This window comes from Hippocampus zosterae, chromosome 8 (assembly GCF_025434085.1).
Source record: "Hippocampus zosterae strain Florida chromosome 8, ASM2543408v3, whole genome shotgun sequence".
Classification (NCBI taxonomy): Eukaryota; Metazoa; Chordata; class Actinopteri; order Syngnathiformes; family Syngnathidae; genus Hippocampus; species Hippocampus zosterae.
This window is the reverse complement of record NC_067458.1, coordinates 23,395,876-23,420,932: the sequence shown is the minus strand read 5'-3', so window position 1 is coordinate 23,420,932 and position 25,057 is coordinate 23,395,876. Positions and strand designations below refer to the sequence as shown.

The 25,057-nt window shown below is 45.2% G+C and overlaps 1 protein-coding gene and 1 long non-coding RNA gene across 4 annotated transcripts in view; one reads left to right on the top strand and one right to left on the bottom strand.

Annotated features, from left to right (window-relative positions):
- Window positions 1-20,145, bottom strand: part of LOC127605961 (uncharacterized) — a 313,508-nt gene extending 293,363 nt beyond the window's left edge. Inside the window, exon 1 of the long non-coding RNA XR_007963691.1 lies at window positions 19,776-20,145. This is a non-coding gene — a long non-coding RNA (uncharacterized LOC127605961). The remainder of the gene's footprint in view (window positions 1-19,775) is intronic.
- On the top strand, window positions 13,378-24,941 carry LOC127605949 (heparan sulfate 2-O-sulfotransferase 1-like). Of its 3 annotated transcripts, XR_007963689.1 has the most exons (9): window positions 13,378-14,088; window positions 14,537-14,784; window positions 14,955-15,040; window positions 15,110-15,248; window positions 15,321-15,418; window positions 16,378-16,535; window positions 16,610-16,894; window positions 24,165-24,376; window positions 24,470-24,938. XR_007963689.1 is itself a non-coding variant. In XM_052073875.1 (7 exons), the coding sequence occupies exons 1-7, from the start codon at window positions 13,965-13,967 to the stop codon at window positions 16,834-16,836; spliced, it is 1,080 nt and encodes a 359-aa protein (XP_051929835.1). In that variant the 5' UTR covers window positions 13,379-13,964; the 3' UTR covers window positions 16,837-17,624. The 3 variants fall into 3 exon arrangements, 1 of the variants encoding a protein (XP_051929835.1); XR_007963688.1 differs by having other exon boundaries at window positions 24,165-24,941; XM_052073875.1 differs by lacking the exons at window positions 24,165-24,376; window positions 24,470-24,938 and having other exon boundaries at window positions 13,379-14,088; window positions 16,610-17,624.
- The last annotated feature ends 116 nt before the right edge of the window (window positions 24,942-25,057 follow it).

Below are 25,057 nucleotides of genomic sequence, written 5' to 3'. Positions count from 1 at the left end.
GAGATGACACACGGGTTGATGTGACGAATGCGCTGGAGCACTTGACCAGACAGGCGGTTTGCCCGTTGTTCATCCTTGTCATCCCCGTTGGCCGCGACACTCGCTTTTCGGGAGGCGGCGCGCTCCTCTGATTGAGATTCATGTTACCCTTCCAAAATAATCACCGTCTTCGGTGTGCCGCACTCGAAGGGAGAGAAGCTACTGCCTGATATTTTTTTTCCCCCCTATTCGGAATGATGGACATGTAAAGGTTGTGTTTGTGTGGTCTTGACCCAAGTCTTTTTTTTGTAATAATATTTGTCTAATAATAATAATAATTGTCTTGAAATGGCAGCCGATTACTTCAAAGAGATGGCAGCTCCTGTGGTTCTATGCCATTTGAGTCCGCCATTTTGCTCAAAGTCGGATTTCGTTTTCTGTCCAACCCGTCCCGAGTCACATGACGCAATTACAGGTCACAAGATGCCTCCGTGTTTTGGGCGACAGCGGCTTGCTGTGATTCAAAAACGGAGCGTAAATTTTGTTCAAAATCCCTTATTTTTTTAAAACCTCTGTTGCGAGTTATTGATGATATCGAATTTACTTTTTTTTTTTTGGAACGTCATTACAATATTTCGCGTCGCATTTTAGGCTCTCCTTCTTTGTGCGTCTGCATCAAAATGAAATGTGACACTTGGAAAAAGCAATAAACTATTTCCCAAATTAGAATGTAAATTCAAGTGGGAGCAGTCTGTTTATTTAGCCGCAGGGGACGCGGGACGTAGCCGCCGCCGCCGCCGCGCGCTAACTTGCGCATATTCTAATTTGTCCTTGTCATGTTTATCATTAATCTTTTGACCGCGCGTGGCAATTGTCCACACGTCCCGAGGGACAAGAGCAAAAAAAAATAAAAATAAATAAATCAAATACATTCCGATATGATAATGGCATTACGGCGGCGCGAGTGCGAACGCGTCTCATCTAAACGTCTAAATGATGCGTTACCAGCGCGGCTCTGGCACGTGTCACTCCCGATGACTTGCCGCCGTTCCCTCGGCTCCTTATCCCCTACTCGTCGGGAAATCATCGGCGCGCTTCATATTTATTCATAGACGCCGCTTCACGCACGACATCAAACATGCGGCGTGAATGAAGAAGACGCATCGGACACTTGATTAGGCACACAATATACATCCGATCCAGACAAGAGCAGGATTGTTCCCTCAATGTTTTGTCAAAATATTATTCGGGAGACCTCGTGGACGTGCGTCCGCTGTGTGCAACCTCTCGCTAAACGCACAATTTATTTTATACTCCCTTTTCCAAGTACCATATTTTCCGCAGCTTCAATGAATGGCCTATTTCATCATTTATTATTATTTTTCATACGTCAGGCGTGCCGCATTTTAAAAAGCAATCTACATTGCATCCACTAGATGGAGCTACGCTCACGGAAACGCCAACAGTACGATGGGATGTCAGTAAAAGTGTTTTCCCCGTGCCTGCTTGGGTTTTCTCCGGGTATTCCGATTTCCTCCCATGTGGCTTTTCTCCGGGTAGTCCAATTTCTTCCCATGTGGCTTTTCTCTGGGTAGTCCGATTTCCTCCCATGTGGCTGTTCTCCGGGTAGTCCGATTTCCTCCCATGTGGCTTTTCTCCGGGTAGTCCGATTTCCTCCCATGTGGCTTTTCTCCAGGTAGTCCGATTTCCTCCCATGTGGCTTTTCTCCGGGTACTACGATTTCCTCCCATGTGGCTTTTCTCCGGGTAGTCCGATTTCCTCCCTTGTGGCTTTTCTCCGGGTACTACGATTTCCTCCCACCTTCCAAAATGCATGCATGGCAGGTTAACGGAACACACCAAATTGTCCCAAGGTGTTGGTGTGAGCGCGGATGGTTGTTTGTCTGAGTGTGCCCTGCGATTGGCTGTCAACAAGTTCAGGGTGTCCCCCCCGCCTATTGCCCGAAGACCATTAGGATAGGTTCCAACACCCCCCCCCCCCTCCCACGACTCTTTTGAGGATAAACACGGTTCATAAAATGGATGGATGGATGTTTGTAATCACAAACAGGCTCTTCTTTCAAACAAGTTGGGCAATTAGCTTCTGCGTTTGCCGGAAGCTTCTCACGTAGCGCAATCGGTGTCTGTTCTGTGCCAACTCTTTGTTCGGGTTCATTTTGTTTTTCCTGCTCATGCTAAACAATCATATTGGGTTGTTTATTTTGGGTCTTTTGGGGGGGGGTCTGATCAACGCAACCTCGCACAGTTCGCCCGACGAAAAGACGTTGCTCTCTCCTCATTCTTGTGAGGAATAAACTAGAAATAAAACTCGCGGTGTTTTCCGGGGTTGTCTAGAGTCACGGAGAATATATTGCCGTGCTATACATCAAAAAAAAAAAAAAAGGCCGGCAGAGATGAATTAGGGAAGGAAAAGCGCCGGGGTGAACTTGCAGGTGACGTGAAAGAAGAGGGGTGGGGGCTGGGGGGGGGGGGGGCAAAGGCTAAAGAGTTTGTGCTTTGTGCGAAATGGGACAAAGTGTAAAATAGATTCCCAAGAAAGTGTGGACTTCTCCAACTTCAGAAAGCCATTTAGCTCATCCATCGGCCTGACGCGAGCGGAAATAATATACTTGACCCTTTTGTCTGCGCACCCTGAGAAGTTTGTTAGAATGTAATAATTCAGCCGGGGCCCTCATGTATGTTAAGTAGAACGCAAAGCGGCGCTTTTTATGATGAATTGCCAGGGTAACGCCGGGACACCTCTTTTGCATTTCAATGCGACACACAGTGAGAAAAGAGAGAGGGTGTCAGATTCTTATTTCATTACCAGGCGACACATTAGCTGATGGATTTTAATTTTGTCTTCTTTTTTTTTTCTCTCTCTCACTCTCTCTCTTCTCCACCCCCGCCCCCTCCTCTCGCGATCCACAGAGACGCTTTGAAACCGCCGAGGTTTGAATATGAGAGGAAATGTAATAAATAATTACACATCAGTGTCAAGACCCCTTATTGCAATTTTGAAGCAATCACAAGAGTGGGGGTGGAGGAGGAGGGGGGGGGGGGGTCGGCTGACGACTTTTTGCATAGATGGGCCGTCCGCGCTCAAGCGCAGGTGCTGAGTGGACACGATGTGCCGCTTTAATTCAGACGACGATAACAATCAGCGCGTGCTGGAATCTAGGCCATGCCGAAGAGGGCGTGTCGCCGACTCCGAGTCACGCCGCCAGTCCAAATGTCGCATTGAGCGCCGACATCGGATTCGCTTGACTATTTACATCCTGATATGCAATATGCAAGGCTCAAATTTTTTTTTTTTTTTTTTTTTTTTTGCTTCACAGAGCAGTTTTGTGAACCAGTAACTTCAACTGAGCAGCACTGTTCCAATTTTATGGAGCTCCCCCCCCCCCAGGTTAATCCCTGTGACATGAAAGCAAGGGGGTTTTTTTCAACTAAAAAAATTTGACAAATTAATTCTTTTTTAATTTAAATTAAATTTATTTTTTTATTTATTTTTATTTTTTTTATTTTAAATTATTTTTTTTTCTTCTTATATCATCAACAGTTTTTATCTCTTCAATTCTCACTGTGTGCAGCAACAAACTATCTTGTCTAAAAGAGAAGCAATTTTTTCTTTTTAAAGGATTTGATATCCCGTCATGTAATTCTTGAGAACTTTTCTTGTGCAGAACTCAAACGTCAAAATCAAAACTCGGCACTCGATTATGAAAACAAACAAACGATTTATCATACACTATGAATATATCTTTAACTTTAAAGGCCACTTTTTCCCGCCTGAGTGAGCTGAGGTATGGCGCCGTGTTTATTTTGGCTTCTGGTTCCGTCGAGACAGTAGATTCTCTCCTCAGAGTCCATTTTTCATTTTGCTGTTCAAAGTTTGATATTTTCCGCTTGAACGTCGTTCCAGCCAGTCCTCTGTGAAAATTTATGTACCGATATGAAACATCGTACATTATGATATACTTTTTCGATCAAATGTAAAGTGCTTTGTTACGGCTCACCTGTTTGTGAGAACGCAATTTAATGATAATTGATTATTGATATGATATGATAAATTGATCATTTAAAACAAACAACAATAATTTAAAGACATTGATTATTGTCTACAATATAAGGACCAGCCCTTACCCCCTTGATACTAATTTTACAAATCGACATAAAATTGAGTGGACATGTTAATCATGTATCGGTCTGTCGTGGTGAAGAAGGAGCTGAGCCAAAGGGCGAAGCTCTCAATTTACCGGTCGATCTACGTTCCAACCCTCATCTATGGTCACGAGCTATGGGTCGTGACCGAAAGAACGAGATCCCGGATACAAGCGGCCGAAATGAGTTTTCTCCGCAGGGTGTCCGGGGTCTCCCTTAGAGATAAGGTGAGAAGCTCGGTCATCCGGGAGGGGCTCGGAGTCGAGCCGCTTCTCCTCCACATCGAGAGGAGCCAGATGAGGTGGCTTGGGCATCTGATTCGGATGCCTCCTGAACGCCTCCCTGGTGAGGTGTTCCGGGCATGTCCCACCGGGAGGAGACCCCGAGGAAGACCCAGGACACGCTGGAGAGACTATGTCACCCAGCTGGCCTGGGAACGCCTCGGGATCCCCCGGGGAGAGCTGGAAGAAGTAGCTAGGGAGAGGGAAGTCTGGGCTTCCCTGCTAAAGCTGTTGCCCCCGCGACCCGGCCCCGGATAAGCGGTAGAAGATGGATGGATGGATGGATGGATGTTAATCATTTCAAGGATGTACGAAAAAGTCTCAAGGACCCAATCCCGAAAATAACCACGAGTTCCACTATTTGAGTTTGAAATGGCCCAAGTACAAGTTTCACCGAAAAACAAGAAATCGGGTGGTCATGTCTATCGCGATCGGTCGCGCAAAAAAGTCTCAAAGACCTGGCTCAAAATTGAAGGGGATGAATTCTATTACTTGGAAGTTTGAAAAAAAATCTGCCCCACATACCAGTTCCACCCTCCGACCCGAAATTGATTGGACGCATCTATCATGGCAGGACGCACCAAAAAAAGACAAAAAATGCCCAAAACTCAACATGGAGTCGGCCATTTTGGCGTGAGGCGGTCAGTTTGAACAAAAATTCCAGATCTCATACTTTGGCATGACCCTGATAAGGAATTCGGGTATCTTCGCGATCACAGACAGATCGCTGACATTCAATCGCAAAGGATTTTTTTTTTTAGCCGTTGCCATATCAGGAGTAGAACAATCAAAATGTGCTTCTTAAAAAAAATATATATATATTCTCGCGTGTGTTTTGTCCTCCACAATGACAAGAGACGGCGTAATGATTTTAAAGGCGGCACGCGGCGCGTTTTCCAGCGCGCATTTTGTGTCCGCTTTCACTGTAGGGCGAGTGGAAAAGTAATTGCAGAGAGCCCAGCGGCCAAAGCTTCAATTAACACGGCGCCGTCGTCTCCCTTCTGTCGTAATGGAGGGATAATGGTTTGATGTTTGGGAGGGCGCCCGGTCACTGACGTTCACGCTCGCTATCCCCCGCTCGGACGTCATCTACATTTTAAGTCGCATTCCGGATTGATGATATTTTTCTTTCCCATTTCCGATGAAGACGGCGGCGGCGGTGTCTTTGCGGCGCTCATGGTCACATCGAGCGGGAGTTGTAATTGACTACAACCGCTCTTAATTATGACTTGGGGGGGGGGGGCGACTGCCCGGCGTTGGTTCGGCTCCCTTAGCACTCCGGCTAACGTCCTCGTTTTACTCGGAGTGGATTGAAATGCGGTTTTGTTCGCTGCTCCTCAGACTTTGATGACGATCATTTGAATCAAGATAACAAATGAAAACGCTGCAAGGCGAGGATAATACAAAGCGCAAGCCAAGCGCGCAATACAAATATGCTAACTGCTAAAGCTATTATGAAATATCGATTATATGTAGTATAAATGGGCGGCCCGGTAGTCCAGTGGTTAGCACGTCGGCTTCACAGTGCAGAGGTACCGGGTTCGATTCCAGCTCCGGCCTCCCTGTGTGGAGTTTGCATGTTCTCCCCGGGCCTGCGTGGGTTTTCTCCGGGTGCTCCGGTTTCCTCCCACATTCCAAAAACATGCGTGGCAGGCTGATTGAACACTCTAAATTTTCCCTAAGTGTGAGTGTGAGTGTGAATGGTCGTTCGTTTCTGTGTGCCCTCTCCCCAGGCCTGCGTGGGTTTTCTCCGGGTGCTCCGGTTTCCTCCCACATTCCAAAAATATGCGTGGCAGGCTGATTGAACACTCTAAATTGTCCCTACGTGTGAGTGTGAGTGTGAATGGTCGTTCGTTTCTGTGTGCCCTCTCCCCAGGCCTGCGTGGGTTTTCTCCGGGTGCTCTGGTTTCCTCCCACATTCCAAAAACATGCGTGGCAGGCTGATTGGACGCTGTAAATTGTCCCTAGGTGTGAGTGTGAGCATGAATGGTTGTTTGTCTCTGTGTTCCCTGCGATTGGCTGGCAACCGATTCAGGGTGTCCCCCGCCTACTGCCCGGAGACAGCTGGGATAGGCTCCAGCACCCCCCGCGACCCTAGTGAGGATCAAGCGGCTCGGAAGATGAATGAATGAATGAATGAATGTAGTATAAATTTCATGTCAATATTTGTATTTTCACAGTCACAGTACAGTATTAACACGTTACTATCTAACAGCGCTGCCATGCTAATACATGCTAATGCTAACATTAGGACACATTATATTTTACTTTATTTAGGCGCACAACCCCCGGACGCGGGCCGACCAGCGGTATCGATATCAAACTCGGCTGTATCGATAATCCTTCCAACGACGAAACGGTCCGTCCCTTCTTTTCTCCATTAACGCCGTGCATAAAAACACTTTTTTTGTTTTCCTTGCCCGTCCCCGCCTGCCCCGAGCATGATAAGACGTCAGGCGGCGTTCGCCGTAGCGTACAAGCGCGGCGTAATTCCTACGCTTCCCGTCTGAGCGGCCGCGATACCGCCCGGCGCTCGGGCGCGGGCGGATACGGACGAGGGCGGGCAGACAATTGCACAAAATGGCCCCTAACGTGCTTAAAGAACCTTGTGTCTTTAATCAAAAGCTCGCACACATGCCGGCACAAAAGCGAGGATGCCGGCTCACGGCGGTGGTTTGTTGTCGCGATTCGGGCCTTGAGCACTGGACACGAAGCTTGTGTTCTACAGATTAGAGATGCCTTTGTTTGGTTTTGTCATGACTCCTTCCAGGGCGGCCCGGTGGACCAGTGGTTAGCACGTCGGCTTCACAGTACAGAGGTACCGGGTTCGATTCCAGCTCCGGCCTCCCTGTGTGGAGTTTGCATGTTCTCCCCGGGTCTGCGTGGGTTTTCTCCGGGTGCTCCGGTTTCCTCCCACATTCCAAAAACATGCGTGGCAGGCTGATTGAACACTCTAAATTGTCCCTAGGTGTGAGTGTGAGCGTGGATGGTTGTTCGTTTCTGTGTGCCCTGCGATTGGCTGGCAACCGATTCAGGGTGTCCCCCGCCTACTGCCCGGAGACGGCTGGGATGGGCACCAGCACCCCCCGCGACCCTAGTGAGGATCAAGCGGTACGGAAGATGAATGAATGAATGAATGACTCCTTCCAAAGAGCACGACATGACTTCTTCCACACACTGGGATTCGAACTCAGAACCGATCCATCGCGAGGCAGACGACGTCCCTTTTTTTCATCCCTCCTCCCATGAAGCCGTTTTCGTTTGGCAAAAAGTGGCCGAATGTTTTCTATTTTGTATGTACTTGTATTCTTTGGCGTTCGACTCAGCATGAGTTAGATTTGTTCTTGATTTTTACTGCTTGGTGCTTTCTACCGCCTTTATTACCGATTCGTCTTACTGTTTATTGTGTATGTTAAATTGCTCCATGTACAGCACTTTGTATGCAGCGATGGCTGTTCGAAAGTGCTCGATAAATACTGCTGACTTGACTTGACTTGACAATTTTATATTTCGGGAACTTTTCGATCCTGGCGCTTGGCGGAACGAAAACATTCCGGAAGAAGGTTGAATTTTAAAAGGAGATCAAGTACAAATTTGGTTGCATCTAACTTTGGAATAATAATATGGATTCAATTGAAACCTCTGTTAAAACTTTAATTTGTACTCTTAAACCAAGTTTTGGAGCAAAAATAATAAAAAAGTATCTCAAAAAAAATTGGTAGACGGCCTCAATCCTCTTGAATTTTATCATGAAGATGATGTTTTTTTTGGTGGGATGCCGAATTTCTGAAAAAGTTTTGGAGCCAAACAGGAAGACCGACTCACCTGCCATACAAACTTTAATTGTGCGCCGTTTCTTCTCTCTTTCACTCTGGTCCATCCGTTTGTAGCCAGTTGCTGCCAAACAGAATCTTTCTTTTTTTGGTGGGGGGGGGGGGTGTCTTCTATTTGCTCCATGAATTTGCTCCACAAGTTGTGGTGGATCATAAGGAGATCCTTTCGTTCTTCACACATTTTCTATAAACTTTGGTAGAGGTTCAATCTTGGTCTGTCCTGTCCTAGGAGGGGCCCATAAATTAAAGTACCGCTTAAACACGCTACAAATATGAGGGAAAAAAAGAAATGACCCCCCCCCAAAAACTCCAAATACAATCGTGCTGAAAATGCTCGGAAATGGCCCGGCCGGGTGTGTTGAAATAAATCAGCCATTTGATCGTTCAATGCTTGACATGCCCGCTGTGTGGCGGCGTTGAGGATTAATGAACAGTCAGCTCCTTGACTTTCGGGGTAGGGCGGTGAAGTTCACGTTCCTTTTTTAAGTGATTATCCTCAAGCCTATCGCTCCGTCAAATGTCCCATCCCGCCATCTTTCAAGCGCCGCTCGTCTGTAATGTGAACAGAAAAAAAAAAAGCGAGCGCTCGCCTCGTGACCCTTAGCGTAACACTGCAGTCGGCAGAGCGTGCCTTTGTCCCCCCCCCCCCCCCCCCCCCCCCCGGTCTTCTTCTTCTTCCTCCCGCATGGCAATTATCACACACTCCACTCGCGCTGCCCTCCGAGCCAGAATTGGAGAATGGCTACATTTATAATCATTTTTTTTTTCTCTCTGTGTGCCCATAGATTAATTTTCCAAGAAGGCCTGCTGTCGTAGACAGGGCGCTGGTGCCGGTGCTGGTTTGGGGTGGCGGGGGAATGAGGTTGGAAGATTGGGGCTTTTTTTTTTTTTTTTTTTCCTTGACAGATCATTTTCCACACAGGGGTATCAGGGGGTCTGGCCGATAATTGGCATGCAGATTGCGGCTGATGGCGTCCCGCCACGGAAGAAAAGAGGCCGGACTAGTTAGAATAATGAGCCAGCCTGCCTGATGGATGGGCTGAGGAGGAGGTCATACAAAATGCCCCCCCCCCCCATGCACACACACACACACACCCCTCAATACCTTACACCTCCCCATCCTCACAAGTTTTTTATATTTCTATTCTCCACAAAAGCCCTGATGTTTCATTATTTCCGCTGTGTCGGGCAAATGAGAGCGCCCCGTCGTCCCTCCCCGACATACCTTTGCGCTTTTTCCCCAGCATGCAAGCGTTGCAGAGACGAAAGGGGGGATAAAAATGAAGTCACAACTCATTAGGCGTCAGTCGGCCTTAAGAGACGACGGAGTTGTAATTACAACCCAGGAGTTAATTGCAGGCCTCTCGGTGGATTTGTGTGTCACGCTGTGCCCGGCGGAGAGCTGTTTTGGCCTTGGCGGAGGTCTGCTCGCGTCTCGTTGCACTGCTGCCTGGTTGGCTTGTTAGTCATTGACGAAATGCGTCAGTCAGTTAAGTTCAATGGTTCAAGAAAACGAAGCCGATTAACCTATGCAGTTCCGATCCACTTGCATCGAGCCATGAAGTTAGTTAGTTAGTAATGCAGTTGGTTGGTTGCTTAGTTGCTTAATTTATGGATAATCTACACAACTGATATTTTGTGGGGGACATCAGACGTTAGTATTAAAAAAAAAACAAAAAAAAACTGTATGCTACATTTAAGTTACAATGTGTATTTATTTAGCCTTTAGCGGCTAGCGACGAAGTCTCACACATAAGACACAAGAGAACAAATTGATGGTTTCACGGGCATTCTTAGTTTGAGTACAGTATACAGTACACACGGACGATCAAAGACCTAATTGAAGAATAATGATTGGCGCTTAATCACAGCGAGCGGCAGCGAAGGAGGAGGAGGCTAATTGAAGTGAAAACAGCGACTGAGAAAGAGGATATTGTAAAAAGCTCCCATTGTCTAGCAGATTAAACAGGAGAGAGCTATTAGCCCAGTTAATTGGCTCGCTCATTTAGATGTGAAAGCCTAACGGATGCCCGCCTGTCGTCCGGCGACGGCCGCACTCTGTCACACCGCCCTGACGCGCCCTGATTGGTTAATTACTCGGGGGGGGGGGGGGATTTTTTATTTTTATTTTTTTTAGTTTGATGCCATCCTTCAAACGTAACACGATGGGTGGATTTGTCGTTGCAGCTTTGACTTTCTCGCTAATGCTGCTGTTCACAATGATGTGTGTGTGTGTATATATATATATATAATATATATATATATATATATATATATATAGAGAGAGAGAGAGAGAGAGAGAGAGAGAGAGAGAGAGAGAGAGAGAGAGAGAGAGAGAGAGAGAGAGAGAGATATTCTACTTTTAAAAAATAAATACGATATATTTTTTAAAAAATGTTTTTACAAATTTCATTCTGGGTTTTAACCAAGAACTAATCACACAAAAAACACAAAAAGTTCATGAAAATTAAATAAGACGTAGCTTAAGTACTTTTTAAAAAATGACGAAAAAGAAAAAAAAAACATCACTACCAGTGTTGGTGATAACATTGACTTCAAATGTTGCCGTATCAAAGGCTTGTGAGCATTTTACTTCCTGCAGTGTTAGGCCTCGTCTGCCCTCTAGTGCTCGCCGAAGGGTACCGCAACTCACACCTCACGGCATAAAAACCCATTCGCGTTTTTTTTTTTTACGGAAAGGCGGAAGAAAATAAATGGGGCATTTTTCTACCATTTCCTGACACTGCCTTTCATCATTTCCAGGACACCGCTCCCTCTTTTTTCTCTCTAGTGTTTTCTTATTGTGGCCTGCTCTTATTGTGGCCTGCTGCTAATGGAAGCTCTTGACTGCGCTCGCCAAAATCCCAAGTTGGCGTCTTTGTAAAAACTTTTCCCCTCAGCGCCGACAAAGATGGCAGAAAATGAAGGCAGATTATGCCACGGCGGGTCGCGCTTGTCTGCGTTCAGGGATGGACTCTCATTTGGGGCTTTTTCGTTTTGTCGGCAAAGGCGCTAGCGGCATGGTAGCAACAATTTGTGTGGGTGGTAGCAGGGCCATTTTGTTCCAGACACAAATGTTACGTTATATGGACATTAGCATACAGGAAGGCTTTCAGATCTTTTGAAAATGTGAACATTTTTAGTCCCACAAATACGCCTTATGGTTGACGGGTTAGTTTGTCAGTCACTTAAACATGGTTACAGTCCACATACATGGCCAGAGTCTCCTGGTTGCTTAGTTAGCCGATCAGTCAGTCGCTTGGTCATTTAATTACTGGGAAAACTTCAAAGCTAACGTCGAAGCAATTTTGTCAGGAGGTTAATGTCCACTTGAATTGGGGAAGTGGGGCCGGGGCGGTGGTCAGTCAGTCAATCAGTTTGTTAGGTATCTGGATTGTTAGAAAACAAACAAATTAACTGTTTTCCTTCAATTTTGTAGGTTACAGTCCTCTTGCAGATGGGCACAGTCATTGGTTAGTGAGTCACTCAGTCCCAGTTATTGTAGATAATTAATGGGGGTGGGGGGGATATAAAATGATACAAAACAATACAATAGATCCTTTAGCTGTCAGCGAGAATATTTATCTATCTATCCATCTGGAAACAAATCCAGCTCATTAGCTTGCGGCTAATTAGCTTGTTTCAGTTACCTGCCAGAGCCCAGATTGAAACCCCCGAACTGTGAGGCAAACATGTTAATAACCACCGCGTTGCCCTTAACTTTTGTTGTAGCGGGAAATTAATTTCAATTGAGCACGGAACGGGACGAAAACAAATGCAAACAATGGAATGCGTGTCTGAGGCTATCACACCAGAGATGATCAAAACAAAACATCAGGGAGCAAGCAAGCAATGTGTTGTTTATCCTATTAGCGTTATCGGGAGTAAACGCGTTGGTCATCACGGTCTATCCACGCTTGTGTGCTACGTTATCTGCCGGCCTGCAGCACAAGCAACATGAATGAGGTAATTGGCGGGCGCCTTGTTTCCACGCCATTGATTCGGGCGAGTGTACACTTTTTCCTTCTTTTCTTTTTTTTAATTTTAATTTTTTTTTATTGAAGGCTTTGTTGCAGTGTGACGAGAGTGTTGCTTCCTCCTAACCCCGCGGGAGGTGTCTTTATTTCCCAGGGAACCGACTTTAAAGGCTTTAAAATGGTGTGCGTGAAATCACATTTCTTGATGGGTACAATTAATGGAAGTAATAAGTGTGCAGCCAGAATGGAATGGCTCATTCTTTTTTCACGTTTTTTTTAAGCTTCACAATTTGAAGGAAGAAAGGAAGGGAATACCTGCAAGGCTAAAATTTTATGTCATTGTCACATACTTTGTTCTCATACTTGAGTCTCTGTTGTAGTTAATGTCCTAGAAATAACCCGATGATGACAATCTATTGTCTCTGTATGATATAACAATGACAATGTACGTAGTGGCACTCGGATTGAAATGGAATTGTATGCTGTGACTGCATGCTGTCGCAAAAAACGCTAAAAAACTAGCAATTCAATGTACTCTAACGCTGTGACACAACTAACAAACAATGTAGCTGTCAACGTGTGTGATCTCGCTGACAATATATTGACCACTCACAGTCTGTGCGTGTGTAACGGTACAAATGACAATGTCCTGTTTTTGTACTTCAATCTCTACTGCAGTTAATTCCACACACACACAAAAAACTAACTGTGAGCTCAACGTAACTGTATGCTGCAAATTATAATGGAAGCTACCTGCGTAATACGACTGCATGATACAAATAATTACACTAAAGAATGTGCTATTAAACCAAAGTCATCTAAACCCATTACTGTACAGGTACTCCAGTTGTTGGGGGGTGGGGGGTCTGTTAATGCAACTCTGGCGCTATCTAGTGGCAGGAAACACCATCACGCCCGAATTCAAGAAATCTACACGGATAGTGCAGAATGTTATCTTTTATGACACTAGAGATGGCGAAGGTTCTCACACTGCACTGAAGTAGAAGTACAGATACTTGTGTGTGTGGGGGGGGGGGGGTGTAATTATGGATTCAATTTCTGTATTTAAGTACAAGACAGTCTGAAATCTACAGTACCGTCCAACTTGAAACCAAGGCAGTCAAAGTAACAAGTTATTCAAGTATCGATAAAAATCAAAGTATTTATACTTTGTTACTTCCCAACACTCGCGTTTCGTAACGTCTTACATTTTCTAATTGAGAAACTCGAAATGTCATCTAATTTTAAACACAGTACAAGTTTCAGATAATACTTGTTTGGCTCCAATCCGTGGCGCACTGCAGCTCAAACGTCAGACTGTCTACCTCCATTTGTACACGAAGAAGGATGCGGAAATGACGTCACTCGCCACTTTTAGCCACAAGCTAGCAGTCGAGTACTAACACTAAAACAATTGTTTACGTTCACTTTTGACCGCGTTTTCTTCACATTCTTGTCAACGCATTATAGTTGACGCGAACAAGAGTAGCATTTAGAGGAGAAGCTAACAAGTCGAACTCCACTTGAACGTCTATCAAGTCATGGCGCCAAACGTCAGATTTTAATCTCAGATTGTGGGGGCGGAATCCTTTTAGTTTGGTGAGACGTGGTCAACGTCAGGCAGCAGCGACGGTCCGTGGGTCTCTGAGGATTTAACGCCAGTAGCGGACCGGACCGAGGCTACTTCCCTTCCTCGCTCCGAGCGGTGGTGATGCTCGTCGTGGGTGCTTAATGGGGCTCTTCAGAGTCATGACGCCGCCCAAATTGCAGCTTTTGGCCGTGCTGACATTCACTGTCACCATGCTCTTCATCGAGAACCAGATCCAAAGACTGGAAGAGTCCAGAGCCAAACTAGGTAAGGTATTTGGAAAGTTGGAATTCAAGGCTGCTCGACAAAGACTTTTATTAAATAATAATTTCTGTTTTTAATTTGTATTCCACATGAAACCAAACATAGGCTTTTGTACTTTTTTTCCTGCCCAGTATTAACTTCAACAGGATGTTTCACACTTACTTTTTATAGATGATCAAAAATATGATACAATAAAAAAGTTGATTAGCCTATCAAATGATGTAACGGCACTTAGGAAGTTGACCCCCCACACGCTTCGGGATTACAATGTGGAGAAGGAGAAGCAATTATCTAATGTCCTCATAGTGGCCTACATGTCACCTAATGACGCAAACATGTTTAATAGACCTAAAGATAGCGATGAAGTGTGGTAAGTCGAAATAATTTTCCGTCCAAGTTCAGTTGTGTTTAACTTTTAAGCTCATTACGTTGATGTGCGTTCATCCGACAGAGCGCGCCATGGCCAGACACGAATTTTCCGAGGTGGAGCCGCAGCACCACGGCGAAGACGGCCGTCGCGGGCTCTCGGAAGATGACGACGATGTTGACGACGACACGGTGATCATCTACAACCGGGTGCCCAAAACGGCCAGCACGTCCTTCACCAACATCGCGTACGACCTGTGCGCCAAGAACCGCTTCCACGTGCTGCACATCAACACCACCAAGAACAACCCCGTCATGTCCCTCCAGGACCAGGTGCGACCACTGAACTGTGCGGTGAATCCTCCACTGTATGATGAAAAGCAGCTACGGACGAGAAGCGAAAGCAATGCCAACACCATCTGGTTCTCAGTTTGAGAGCGGACGGAAGAGACGACAAAAAAAAGCACTAACAAATGGTGGACTTTGTGTCTTTTTGAATACAGATGCGTTTTGTTCACAACGTCACGTCCTGGCGAGGGATGAAGCCCGGCTTCTATCACGGCCACGTGGCCTACCTGGACTTCTCCAAGTGAGAGTCACCACCTTCTTGCATACTTGTGCTAACATTTGTCATGCAAGCAAGGCTCTTTGTTGTTAGGTACGCCGTCAAGGGGAAGCCGCTGTACATCAATGTGGTGCGAGATCCCATCGAGCGCCTGGTGTCCTACTACTACTTCCTACGCTTCGGTGACGACTACCGGCCCGGCCTGCGGCGAAGGAAGCAAGGCGACAAGAAGGTGCTCTTTCGCTCCTGGGGAAAAGGGTTTTGAAACCCTGCATCATACGGTTCCTCTTCTGCGTCTTTTCAGACCTTCGACGAGTGCGTGGCTTCCGGCGGCTCTGACTGCGCCCCCGAGAAACTCTGGCTGCAGATTCCCTTCTTCTGCGGACACCAGTCAGAGTGCTGGTGAGCACAAAATATTTGTCGTGTGGTTTCTCAGGAGGAAAATAGCACTGGCTAATGTTGTACTGCGTAAAAACAGAGGGTGGTGAAGTATTTTTTTGGGGCGGGGGGTCCGTTTCTTCAAAGGGCATTATTTCAGATCGTATAAATATGAGTATAAATCAACATTTATTATTGTTATTACCTCAGGTGATCAAACGGCAACACAAATGCTAGTTTGGTTAACACCTCTATTGTGTTTTGCATTGTTTGTTAGCATTAAGCTAAACCCAATGAAATAAGGCGAAGCTGTGCGGTCGTTTTATTTTTCGTTCCTTTCCTTGACACAAAAACGGGGCATTATTTCAGATGAATTTCATGATCAATTATTTTGCAGTATAAATCAAATTTTATTATTATTACCCCAGGTGATCAAATTGCAACACAAATGCTAGTTTGGTTAACACCTCTATGGTGGTTTGCATTGTTTGTTAGCATTAAGCTAAACCCAATGAAATAAGGCAAAGCTGTGCGGTCGTTTTATTTTTCGTTCCGTTCCTTGACACAAAAACGGGGCATTATTTCAGATGAATTTCATTATCAATTATTTTGCAGTATAAATCAAATTTTATTATTATTACCCCAGGTGATCAAATTGCAACACAAATGCTAGTTTGGTTAACTCCTCTATGGTGATTTGCATTGTGTGTTAGCATTAAGCTAAACCCAATGAAATAAGTGTTAATAACTGTGCGGTGGTTTTATTTTGAGTTTGATACTAAACTTTGACTGGGAGTGGACACAAACGGCATGAATGATTTGTTGCCTAAGCGCCAAACTGCTGCTTGAAGTGAGATGAGTTCAGCATGCAGTGCTTGCATCAAATCTTTGGCTTCCAAATCAGAGCAAAATCTCGTCTGCGGGACCGCCCGTCTCTGGAAAACGCGCTACGTGCACAAGACATCGGTTGCCAATGCGTTCAGGAACGTTGGCAGTCGCTGGGCGCTGGAGCAGGCCAAATACAACCTGGTCAACGAGTATCTCCTGGTGGGCGTGACCGAGGAGCTGGAGGACTTCATCATGATCCTGGAGGCCGCGCTGCCGCGCTTCTTCAAGGGTGCCATCGACCTCTACAAAATGGGTACCAACACGCAAACCTCCTCCACCGCGAAAAGTAACCCTCCCGAGGTCGTCAACACCCTGTTGTCCTCCCAGGCAAGAAGTCGCACCTGCGCAAGACCACCGAGAAGAAGCTCCCCACCCGGGAGACCATCGGTAAACTCCAGCAGTCCAAGATCTGGAAGATCGAGAACGAGTTCTACGAGTTTGCACTGGAGCAGTTCCAGTTCGTGCGGGCGCACGCCGTCCGAGAGAAGGACGGCGAGCTCCTCGTGCTGCCGCAGAGCTTCTTCTACGAGAAGATCTACCCCAAAGCCGCCTGAGGAGCAGCGGAGGGGAGGACCAAGACACACACATGCTGGATTCCAGGACTGTTTACAGGTAATAAAATAGTGTTGTTTCGTTTTGTTTTCACCATGGGGTAAAACCCGACTGTGAAAAGCGACTTTAGCGTCGATGAGCACATTTCAAGTGGCTGCTGAGGAACTGGTCAAACAGACGAGGAGTTTTTTTATACGCTGCATTTCTCGAGCTCGTTTACAGAAACGCACAGCGAGACTTCAACGACAGCAGTGCAAATGTGAGCAAACTGCTTTTAATGGAGCAAATATCAAGACCGTAAGCTTGCGTCGAACGACATCGACATCCGAATGGTCATTTGCACAAATATGGACCACGTGGGCCTCAGTATGGGGACGTGGCTTTTAAGCGATGCGTCAATTCGATGCCGACGTCCGTCAAGCTGCGGTTCACGTCAATCGATATCGGCAGGCGTCTAAGAGCACAGATATTTTACAGACTTGTCACCTATAAGGCTTGAATTTCCCGAAAACGTATATATTGTTTTCATGAGGAGGTCTTTGTCCCAATACTTTTGTCTCTGTGCCGTGCCATCATCGGCAGTCGGCCATCTTGGGGTCGATTTTGGAGCGTGACGATACAAAAGCGGCGAGTTCAGGGTCGTACATATGATTGTGCCTTTTTATGGGGATTATTAATAGGATCGTCTTCTGGTGTTGGCACTCGAAACAATCATTTTTGATTTTCTTTTTGTTTTTTTGGTATTTCATCATGTCCGCTTCCATTTCAGACATAAACACCTACCGACAAATGTTGTCTTGGCTTTTCTTACCGTGCTTTGTTACAGATCCAGCCCAATAGATGTTTATTTACGCAGCTTTGGCTGCAACGAAATGCTTTTCAGAATATTGAACAAAATAACCATCGATACAACATCGGTAATTACACGAGCATAACAACTATTCCGATATACACGGTGACATTGAGATAAGGAAGGGGGTGATACTTTTTTTTTTTTTTCAGAGGGAAAAAAATATTTATTTTGAAGAAATAAATGGTATAATTTGGGGGGGAAGGCAAATTGGATAATCTGTGGAAGAAAATGTGTCTTAAGAAAATTATCCATCTCAGAGTGGAAAGAATCATAAACAGCAGAATGTAATTGCATTTTCTACTTGTGAAAATAGTCGGAATATGAGAAAGGGTGTTCCTTTCCAGAATTTATAAAAAAAATTAGTCACCAGGGTGCAAACAAATAGTTGTAGTTGTTGTTGATGTGAAGAAGATTGTATATTTTGTGAGAAAAATTAAGTTTTTCAAAGAAGCGAGTGTAGATTTAGTCATGCTGTCCATCAAGGAAAAATAGGACAAAGTATCTTCGTGAACAAGACAAATCGTGTGAGCGAGACGAGGCGCAACAAAAATGCTGGTCCTGTGCGATAACTAAAACTAAAAATGTGGTTTATGAAATAACAACTAAAATGTTTCTTCATTTTTGTTCACCAAAAGGGGACATGTTGAGTCTCACACCTGTCGTAAAATGACGTCTTCTCCTCAATCCCGACGGGCAGCGTATTATTTGGCTCAGAAGAAGACGACGACGACGAACTATCTGACAAATGTGTTTCGTTGTGTGACGTGCAAAATGTCATCAGTTTTTGTCGACTAAAATAGTCATGGAAAATTCTGATTAAAATAAGAATAATCCGCCTAAAAATGGTCAGACTTTTAGTCGACTAGACTTGACAAGACTAAAAAGATGTTGAACGTGACGGAAACTCATAAAAACTCAACTAAAACAGGCCGCCTCAAAAAAAACAATCGTGTAGTCATGATACTGAGGTCATAAAATTTCAGAAATTGCATTACATTTTTCACCAAATATTTTTTTGCATGTAAGGTTGGACCATTTTTTTCCTTTAAAAAAGTTTCAAAGAAAATTAGTTTTTTTTTTAAAATTTAAACTGTAATGTACTCCAAGTGTATTCTCATAAGATCGCAACATTTTTCGAAAACCAAAAACACTTCCTGAAATATTGGACTTTAATATTAATGCAATTTGACTTTTTAACAAAACGTTTATTGTAAGACTGTTTTTTTTTAACTTTCTAAACTATATGACTACTCATACGGTTACATCATCACAGCATCAGTGTTTTATTTGTCCTTGGGTAATACCCCCTTTGCCATTTTGTCCCTGCTCACTCCTCATCAGTATTTGTCACAATAACCTGCGCGTGTCAGTCATCAGTGTGTACTTGATGCGCTAGAACCCCCCCCCCTTCCCCCCCCCCCCCCATGCCTCTCACAGGAACGGTGATCCACAAAACTGCATGAGCGAGGTGTCCGATCAGTGAGTTTCACGCTCCAGCGGTCCGCGGCACCCGTTCGCCGCTTTGAGGCCGCCGACACACAGGAAAGTCTGGAACTGTCTGGGGGGGGAGGAGGGAGGAAAAAAATGGAACTCAATTAAGCATCTTGCCGCAGGCATATTGGAACATTGTTTCATTAAGCAGATGAATACAGTCTGATAATTACTCTGTCTCAATTAGAGGGAAAAACTCTATTGATTGTGGCTGATGAGCTTGAAGGTTAATTAGGAACACAGCATTTCCATCCAATTCAATCGTGCTTTCAAGACCTTTCCAGTCAACGACAAGCTAGTTTTTGCTGTTATGAAAATGAGACCAAAGTAGCCCCCCCCCCCCTCGCCCCACTCCCTTCTTTTTCTAAACTTTTTCCTTTACATCAGCCAGTAAGTGACCAGCAACAGTCCCCTCCAAAAATATTCATTCATTCATTCATTCATCTTCCGAGCCGCTTGATCCTCACTAGGGTCGCGGGGGGGTGCTGGAGCCTATCCCAGCTGTCTTCGGGCAGTAGGCGGGGGACACCCTGAATTGGTCGCCAGCCAGTCACAGGGCACACAAAGACGAACAACCATCCACGCTCACACTCACACCTAGGGACAATTTAGAGTGTTCAAACAGCCTGCCATGCATGTTTTTGGAATGTGGGAGGAAACCGGAGCACCCGGAGAAAACCCACGCAGGCCCGTGGAGAACATGCAAACTCCACACAGGGAGGCCGGAGCTGGAATCGAACCCGGTACCTCTGCACTGTGAAGCCGACGTGCTAACCACTGGACTACCGGGCCGCCCAAAAATATTGCAACGGCTAAATATCAATCATTTCACCAGGTTCATTCGCATCGTGTGCATTTTGTCTTAAAATCAAACGTTTTATCATTCGCCACCAGAGGTCGCCACAGCTCTACCTGTCGAGTCTTGCTCTTCAGTCTGGCCTGAGAAACAGTTCAGCAAGTTCCCCCGAATGCACCTGAGGTCCGCCTAACGGAACACACTAATGGCGCATTAGCATCAGGGCCACAAATGACGCCATTAGGATCACTTGGACATCAATATTCTCACTTGGCCTCGGACAATTTGTTCCGCTGCTTGTGTGTAATGATGCCACTGGCGCAGAATCGGGAGAATGTTCTGTGAACAGGCACTTTAAAAAAAAAATAATAATAATAATAATGACGAGCTTCTTCGAAATGAGCACAATGGTTCCATTACGCTGTATTTCACTTTATAGACAATTTAAGGACAGTTTTTTTTTTTCAAGCCGCGTGATCATATCAGGAACGTTTTGGTTTTGTTAACGAATATAGGTCCATTTTGCCAGATAGTATTTTTTTTAAACTTATTCTGTACTCACCATTTTCAGAAAAGACAACTCCTAAGAAAGTACATTTTTGACAATGATTGAGGTGCTGATTAAAAAAAGACAAAATGTAAGAAAAACAAACATTTCATTGAAATCCGGCGGAAATTACATTTTTGTTTTGACCAAATTTAAACTAACATTACCCGCCCATCAAGACTCACGTGTCAACACTAATGTGTAACTTAGATACCAAAGAGTTATGTGTGTTGAACAAGAAAAATATTTGGAATAGCTGCTCGCTGTAGTCACTGATGCCCCCCTTTCACATCAATTTTCAACAGCTTTTGAAGAGCTCATTCTTGAAATTAGAAGTGTTCGACTATTGATGTTGGATCGCAGCGTGCACATGAAAGATTATACAGTATATGCAAGTGGGATCCAATACATCTTCAAATGTATTTCATGGAATTTAATGACTCATAAAGTGTAGCGGGGGGCGGGATTCAGATTTTTGTCCTCTGAGTGCAGCCTTCACACCGCGGGTTCTTCTTGCTCCATAAAGCAAACGGAGCAGATCCGAGACAGCTTGTTGGGCCCCCACATGGCCAAAGGGGACCACCGACCGTTCAATGGATGGGTCGCTGGGTGGCATGTAACGACTCTTGTTGTATGCAAATTTGTCAGAATGGGAGGTAAAATGGAAGCCAGCATGTCAGAGGCAGTGAGCCAAGAAAGCCTTGGTGCAGATGATGGATGAAGCTGGGGAGGGGGGGGGGGGGGGGGAGATGATGGACACCATCATAAAGCTGGGCCAAATTCATCCCTTAATGGATACTTGCCTTCTGGTCTGATGCACATTAAAGGTCCCCCAATAGGATTAATGGCTGGCTATGCTAAGGCTGCACTTAGGCAGTACTGAGCTAAATGCTAGCGTCACTGAACTAATCATTTGATTATCTGCTAACGTCATAGTTCCCATTTTGGACGTTGAAGAGATTCATATCCAATATCACTTAGTTAATATTTATCCAACAACTGGTAGCTACTCACCAAGTTGCTTCACGATCACGTTGCCAAGCCTGCTTATTTAGCGATTGAGCTGGCAGCTTCTCAGCAACCTATCTTGCTAGCATTGCCCTGTGACTGAACATATTTAGCAACCTGCTAGCTACTCACCTATGCATGTATTTGATTGCTTAAATAGTGACTGAGATGAGTAGTTTCCAGATATGCAACGTGGGAGTGGAATTGGTAGGTTGCGTATAGCTACCAGCTAGATTGTTAAGTTGGTACGGAGGCTAATATAGGTAGCTCCAAGCACACTCTGCTCCACTTCCACCATTCGGAAACTCTGAGAATTGTCCAAATGTGCCGTTTGGTTATTCAGAGTTCCACAAAATAGGAGTGCTTTAGCATGCTGTGGCCACCTAAGCTAGCGACGCGGTGCATTCAGATTATCCAGCAGCACAGAAGGAAACAGTTCAAGCATGAGCTGCTGATTGGTTTGTAACATATGATACCTTTGGCTATTAATGGCAAGGGAGAACGCTCTGCCTCTCCGAACACACCCGTTCTCAGAGTCCTGTTAAGGGGTTTCCGAATTTACCCTGAATAGTGATATTGGTAAGTAACTATCAGCTAGGTAGCTTCATAGACGCTATGCTAGCAACATAGTGCGAGTAGCTACAAGCTACGCCGCCAAGTAGGTATGATCGACGACATGCTAGCGACAAACGTTGAGTAGCTACTTGTTAGGTTGTGAGCATGTTGCGTCACAAAGCAGGTTAGCTACCAGCTATGTCGCGCCAGCATGTTGCCTAGCTACCTACTGAGCAGCGTCACCTGTTTGACGGTGAGCACCGTGAACATAAGCTTGTTAGATTTCTCTCATATGAAAGCTTTGTGACCGGTGACCATCCCACTGCAAGAGAAGCGTTGGCATATTCAAGCCGGACGACTTTATGGAAACACTCATCAATTAAAGCGGCAGAGGGGGGGGGGGGGGGGGAGTGTGTTTGTCCGGCTGGGAGTTTGGAGGGAGCGTTTAATAAGCATCTTTCATTCACTGACAGGCGGGACATGATGTAATAGCTAATGGACAATACGAGGCTGACCCCGTGCGGGGAAACTCTTAATTAGATTGCTCTATTGTCGTTTGACCTTGGCGGTAGAAGACACCCAACACTGCTGCTGCTGCTCCTCCGCTATTCTGCCCACCCTTTCCCTCTTTCTCGTCCTGCTGGAGGCTGGCGGAGAATCAGCAATTGAATCCATTGTGTGTCGGTGCTGATGAGCTTTGCAGAGTAGATAATGGATTAAATTATTTATCTGCTATCCCCCACCGTCCCTTCTCCTCCATCCCCGCCTCATTGTTGCCTGCTCTTTGTGCTGCTGCAGAGCGACACAGGCGCAGGCTGAAGGCCTTGATCACTCGCCGCCTTTCATAGATCTAATTTTTCTAATTAGCGCCTGAATGCCGAATGGGCTCTCCTGCTCTCGCCCTCCTCCTACTCCGCGTTGGACTCTTGGTGAGATGCATTCCATGACACTGCATCGGTGCCTGTGTCCTTCCTCGAAGGCGACCTTAAATGATTCTACTAATCATCTAATCAGGAAGTTGTCGCAGGGGCGATAATGGGGACAATCATTGTCATAAACGTTAGACTACACGTAGGGAGGAAAAAAAAATTGGGGGGTAGGCCGTCTGTGTTGTTGGCCGAATTCCCTAGTCGCAGGTTGTCGACGGAAGAGCGCAGGACTTTGCCCCATGATCTTAACGTGGCCATGTCCAACCGAAATGTCAGACTTCCTGTGTCTTTTTGAACTTGGCTTGTAGAGACTTTTTTGTGGGTCTACTCATGACTGACATGCCTAGCAAATTTCATGTTAAGTGACTTCAAGGCTGTGAATTTACCCCCAAAACAATCCCTGGAGCGCGTGTGTTTGAATGACTTTGGAAAAATGATTTCATCATTTCATGTAAACCAAAACCAAAATGTCAGATTTTTTAGACATAGCATCTTGAGATTCTTTTACACATGCTGACCAAATTTCACGTCGACCGTGAAACTGGCTGATTTTTTTTTTTTAAAGCCACCGGACAAGTTAGTCTTTGAAAGACCACCAAAAACTGCTAAAATAATGTCCACTTGAAACCAAAATGTCACACTTTTTGTGTCTTTTCAGGGATGGCGTCTTCAGACTTTTTTTGTGGGGGTGGGGTTACTCATGACAGACATACCTAAAATCTAGTTCAAGTTTGTGTTTGAAGTGTCCTGGGAAATGGTCGAAATGGACTCTGAAACGGCCATTTGGGAATCATGTCCGAATTGTGTCTTCAGACATGGCTTTTTGAGACTTTTTGTGGGTCTTCTCATCGTAAACATGTCTACCAAATTTCATGTTGATAGGTAAAGGTGGTTTCAAAATGAGCATGTGTCCACCAAACTTACGGTCTCTGTCCCGCAATGACTTCTTGCGACTTTGTTGCGGATTAACTCGTGACAGACATGGCCACCAAATTTCAAAATGGTGTCCGGGACTGAATTTCCAAGTCAGAGCTCAACTGAAAAAATAACTTCTGCATCAAGTTTGTCTTTAACGGACCCCTGGCAATGTCCAACCTGACCTTGACATGGCCGCCTGAACCCAAAATGGTTGACTTTCTTTGTCTTTTCAGGCCTGACCTCGTGACTTGCCGACTTCTGCCTGTACTGTAAGTGCGCCTGTTTGTGTTTCCCCCTCTGGTGGGGACCACCACGCCCCCACCCTCCTGACAACGGGCAACAAAGGGTCCATTGAGTGGTCGTGGCAAAGTCGGCAGCGAGGGTCTTTGATGGCTAATCTGCATGCATTTGTGCAGGGAAACTGGAGCCAGCTTCAAGGAAACAGGTGGAACTCATTACGATATCCCCACTCTAGATTTCCTCTTATGTTCTTTTTTGGGTTTTTTTTTATCACGATTTTGTTTTCCCTTCCTACCAGAAATTCCCTGGCGGGTGCTCCATGTGAACACACAAAAACATGGCAAGTTTTACTTTGTGCTCAAAGTTTTTAATACAGGTTTTGGTTTTGATTTTACAAAGTGAAAAGTCAGCTTTGGAACCCATGTTGCATTCGAGAAATTTCAAAAACATCCCCCTCGCCTCAACATCATCAAAATATTTCTACCTCCTCCCGCATTGCTTCTCTCGCGTTATGTGCTGTCAAAATGAGTCCCAACATGCTGGACCATATTTACTTCCGTAATCGCTGTGCCAAGTGACTTTTGGAGGTGCGGGGGGGTGTACATTATAAATCGCATTTGTTTTTGTAATGTGAACGAGTACATAAGAAGACCGTGTTTAAGAAAAAAAATCTAATTGGGCGTCAGCCCTGCAGCGTGAATATAGCCTAAATTTGTCTCCTAACATTATGATTTTTTAAAAAAAAAAATTTTCGACTCAAAGAAATCCGCCATACTAAATATCTATTTTCTCAATGCGGCTTTTCTGTTGACAAAAATTGTGGCTATTTTTGCAATACGAGACCTTGATTCTCTATAAAATGCTACTATATTCTCAACATACCATT

Excerpts from the sequence above, each read along its gene's own strand:
- LOC127605949 (XM_052073875.1), top strand. The coding sequence starts at position 13,965 with ATGGGGCTCTTCAGAGTCATGACGCCGCCCAAATTGCAGCTTTTGGCC. Across the intron at positions 14,089-14,536 it reads AGAGTCCAGAGCCAAACTAG|AGCGCGCCATGGCCAGACAC; the intron begins GTAAGGTATTTG and ends TTCATCCGACAG. Across the intron at positions 14,785-14,954 it reads TCATGTCCCTCCAGGACCAG|ATGCGTTTTGTTCACAACGT; the intron begins GTGCGACCACTG and ends TTTTGAATACAG.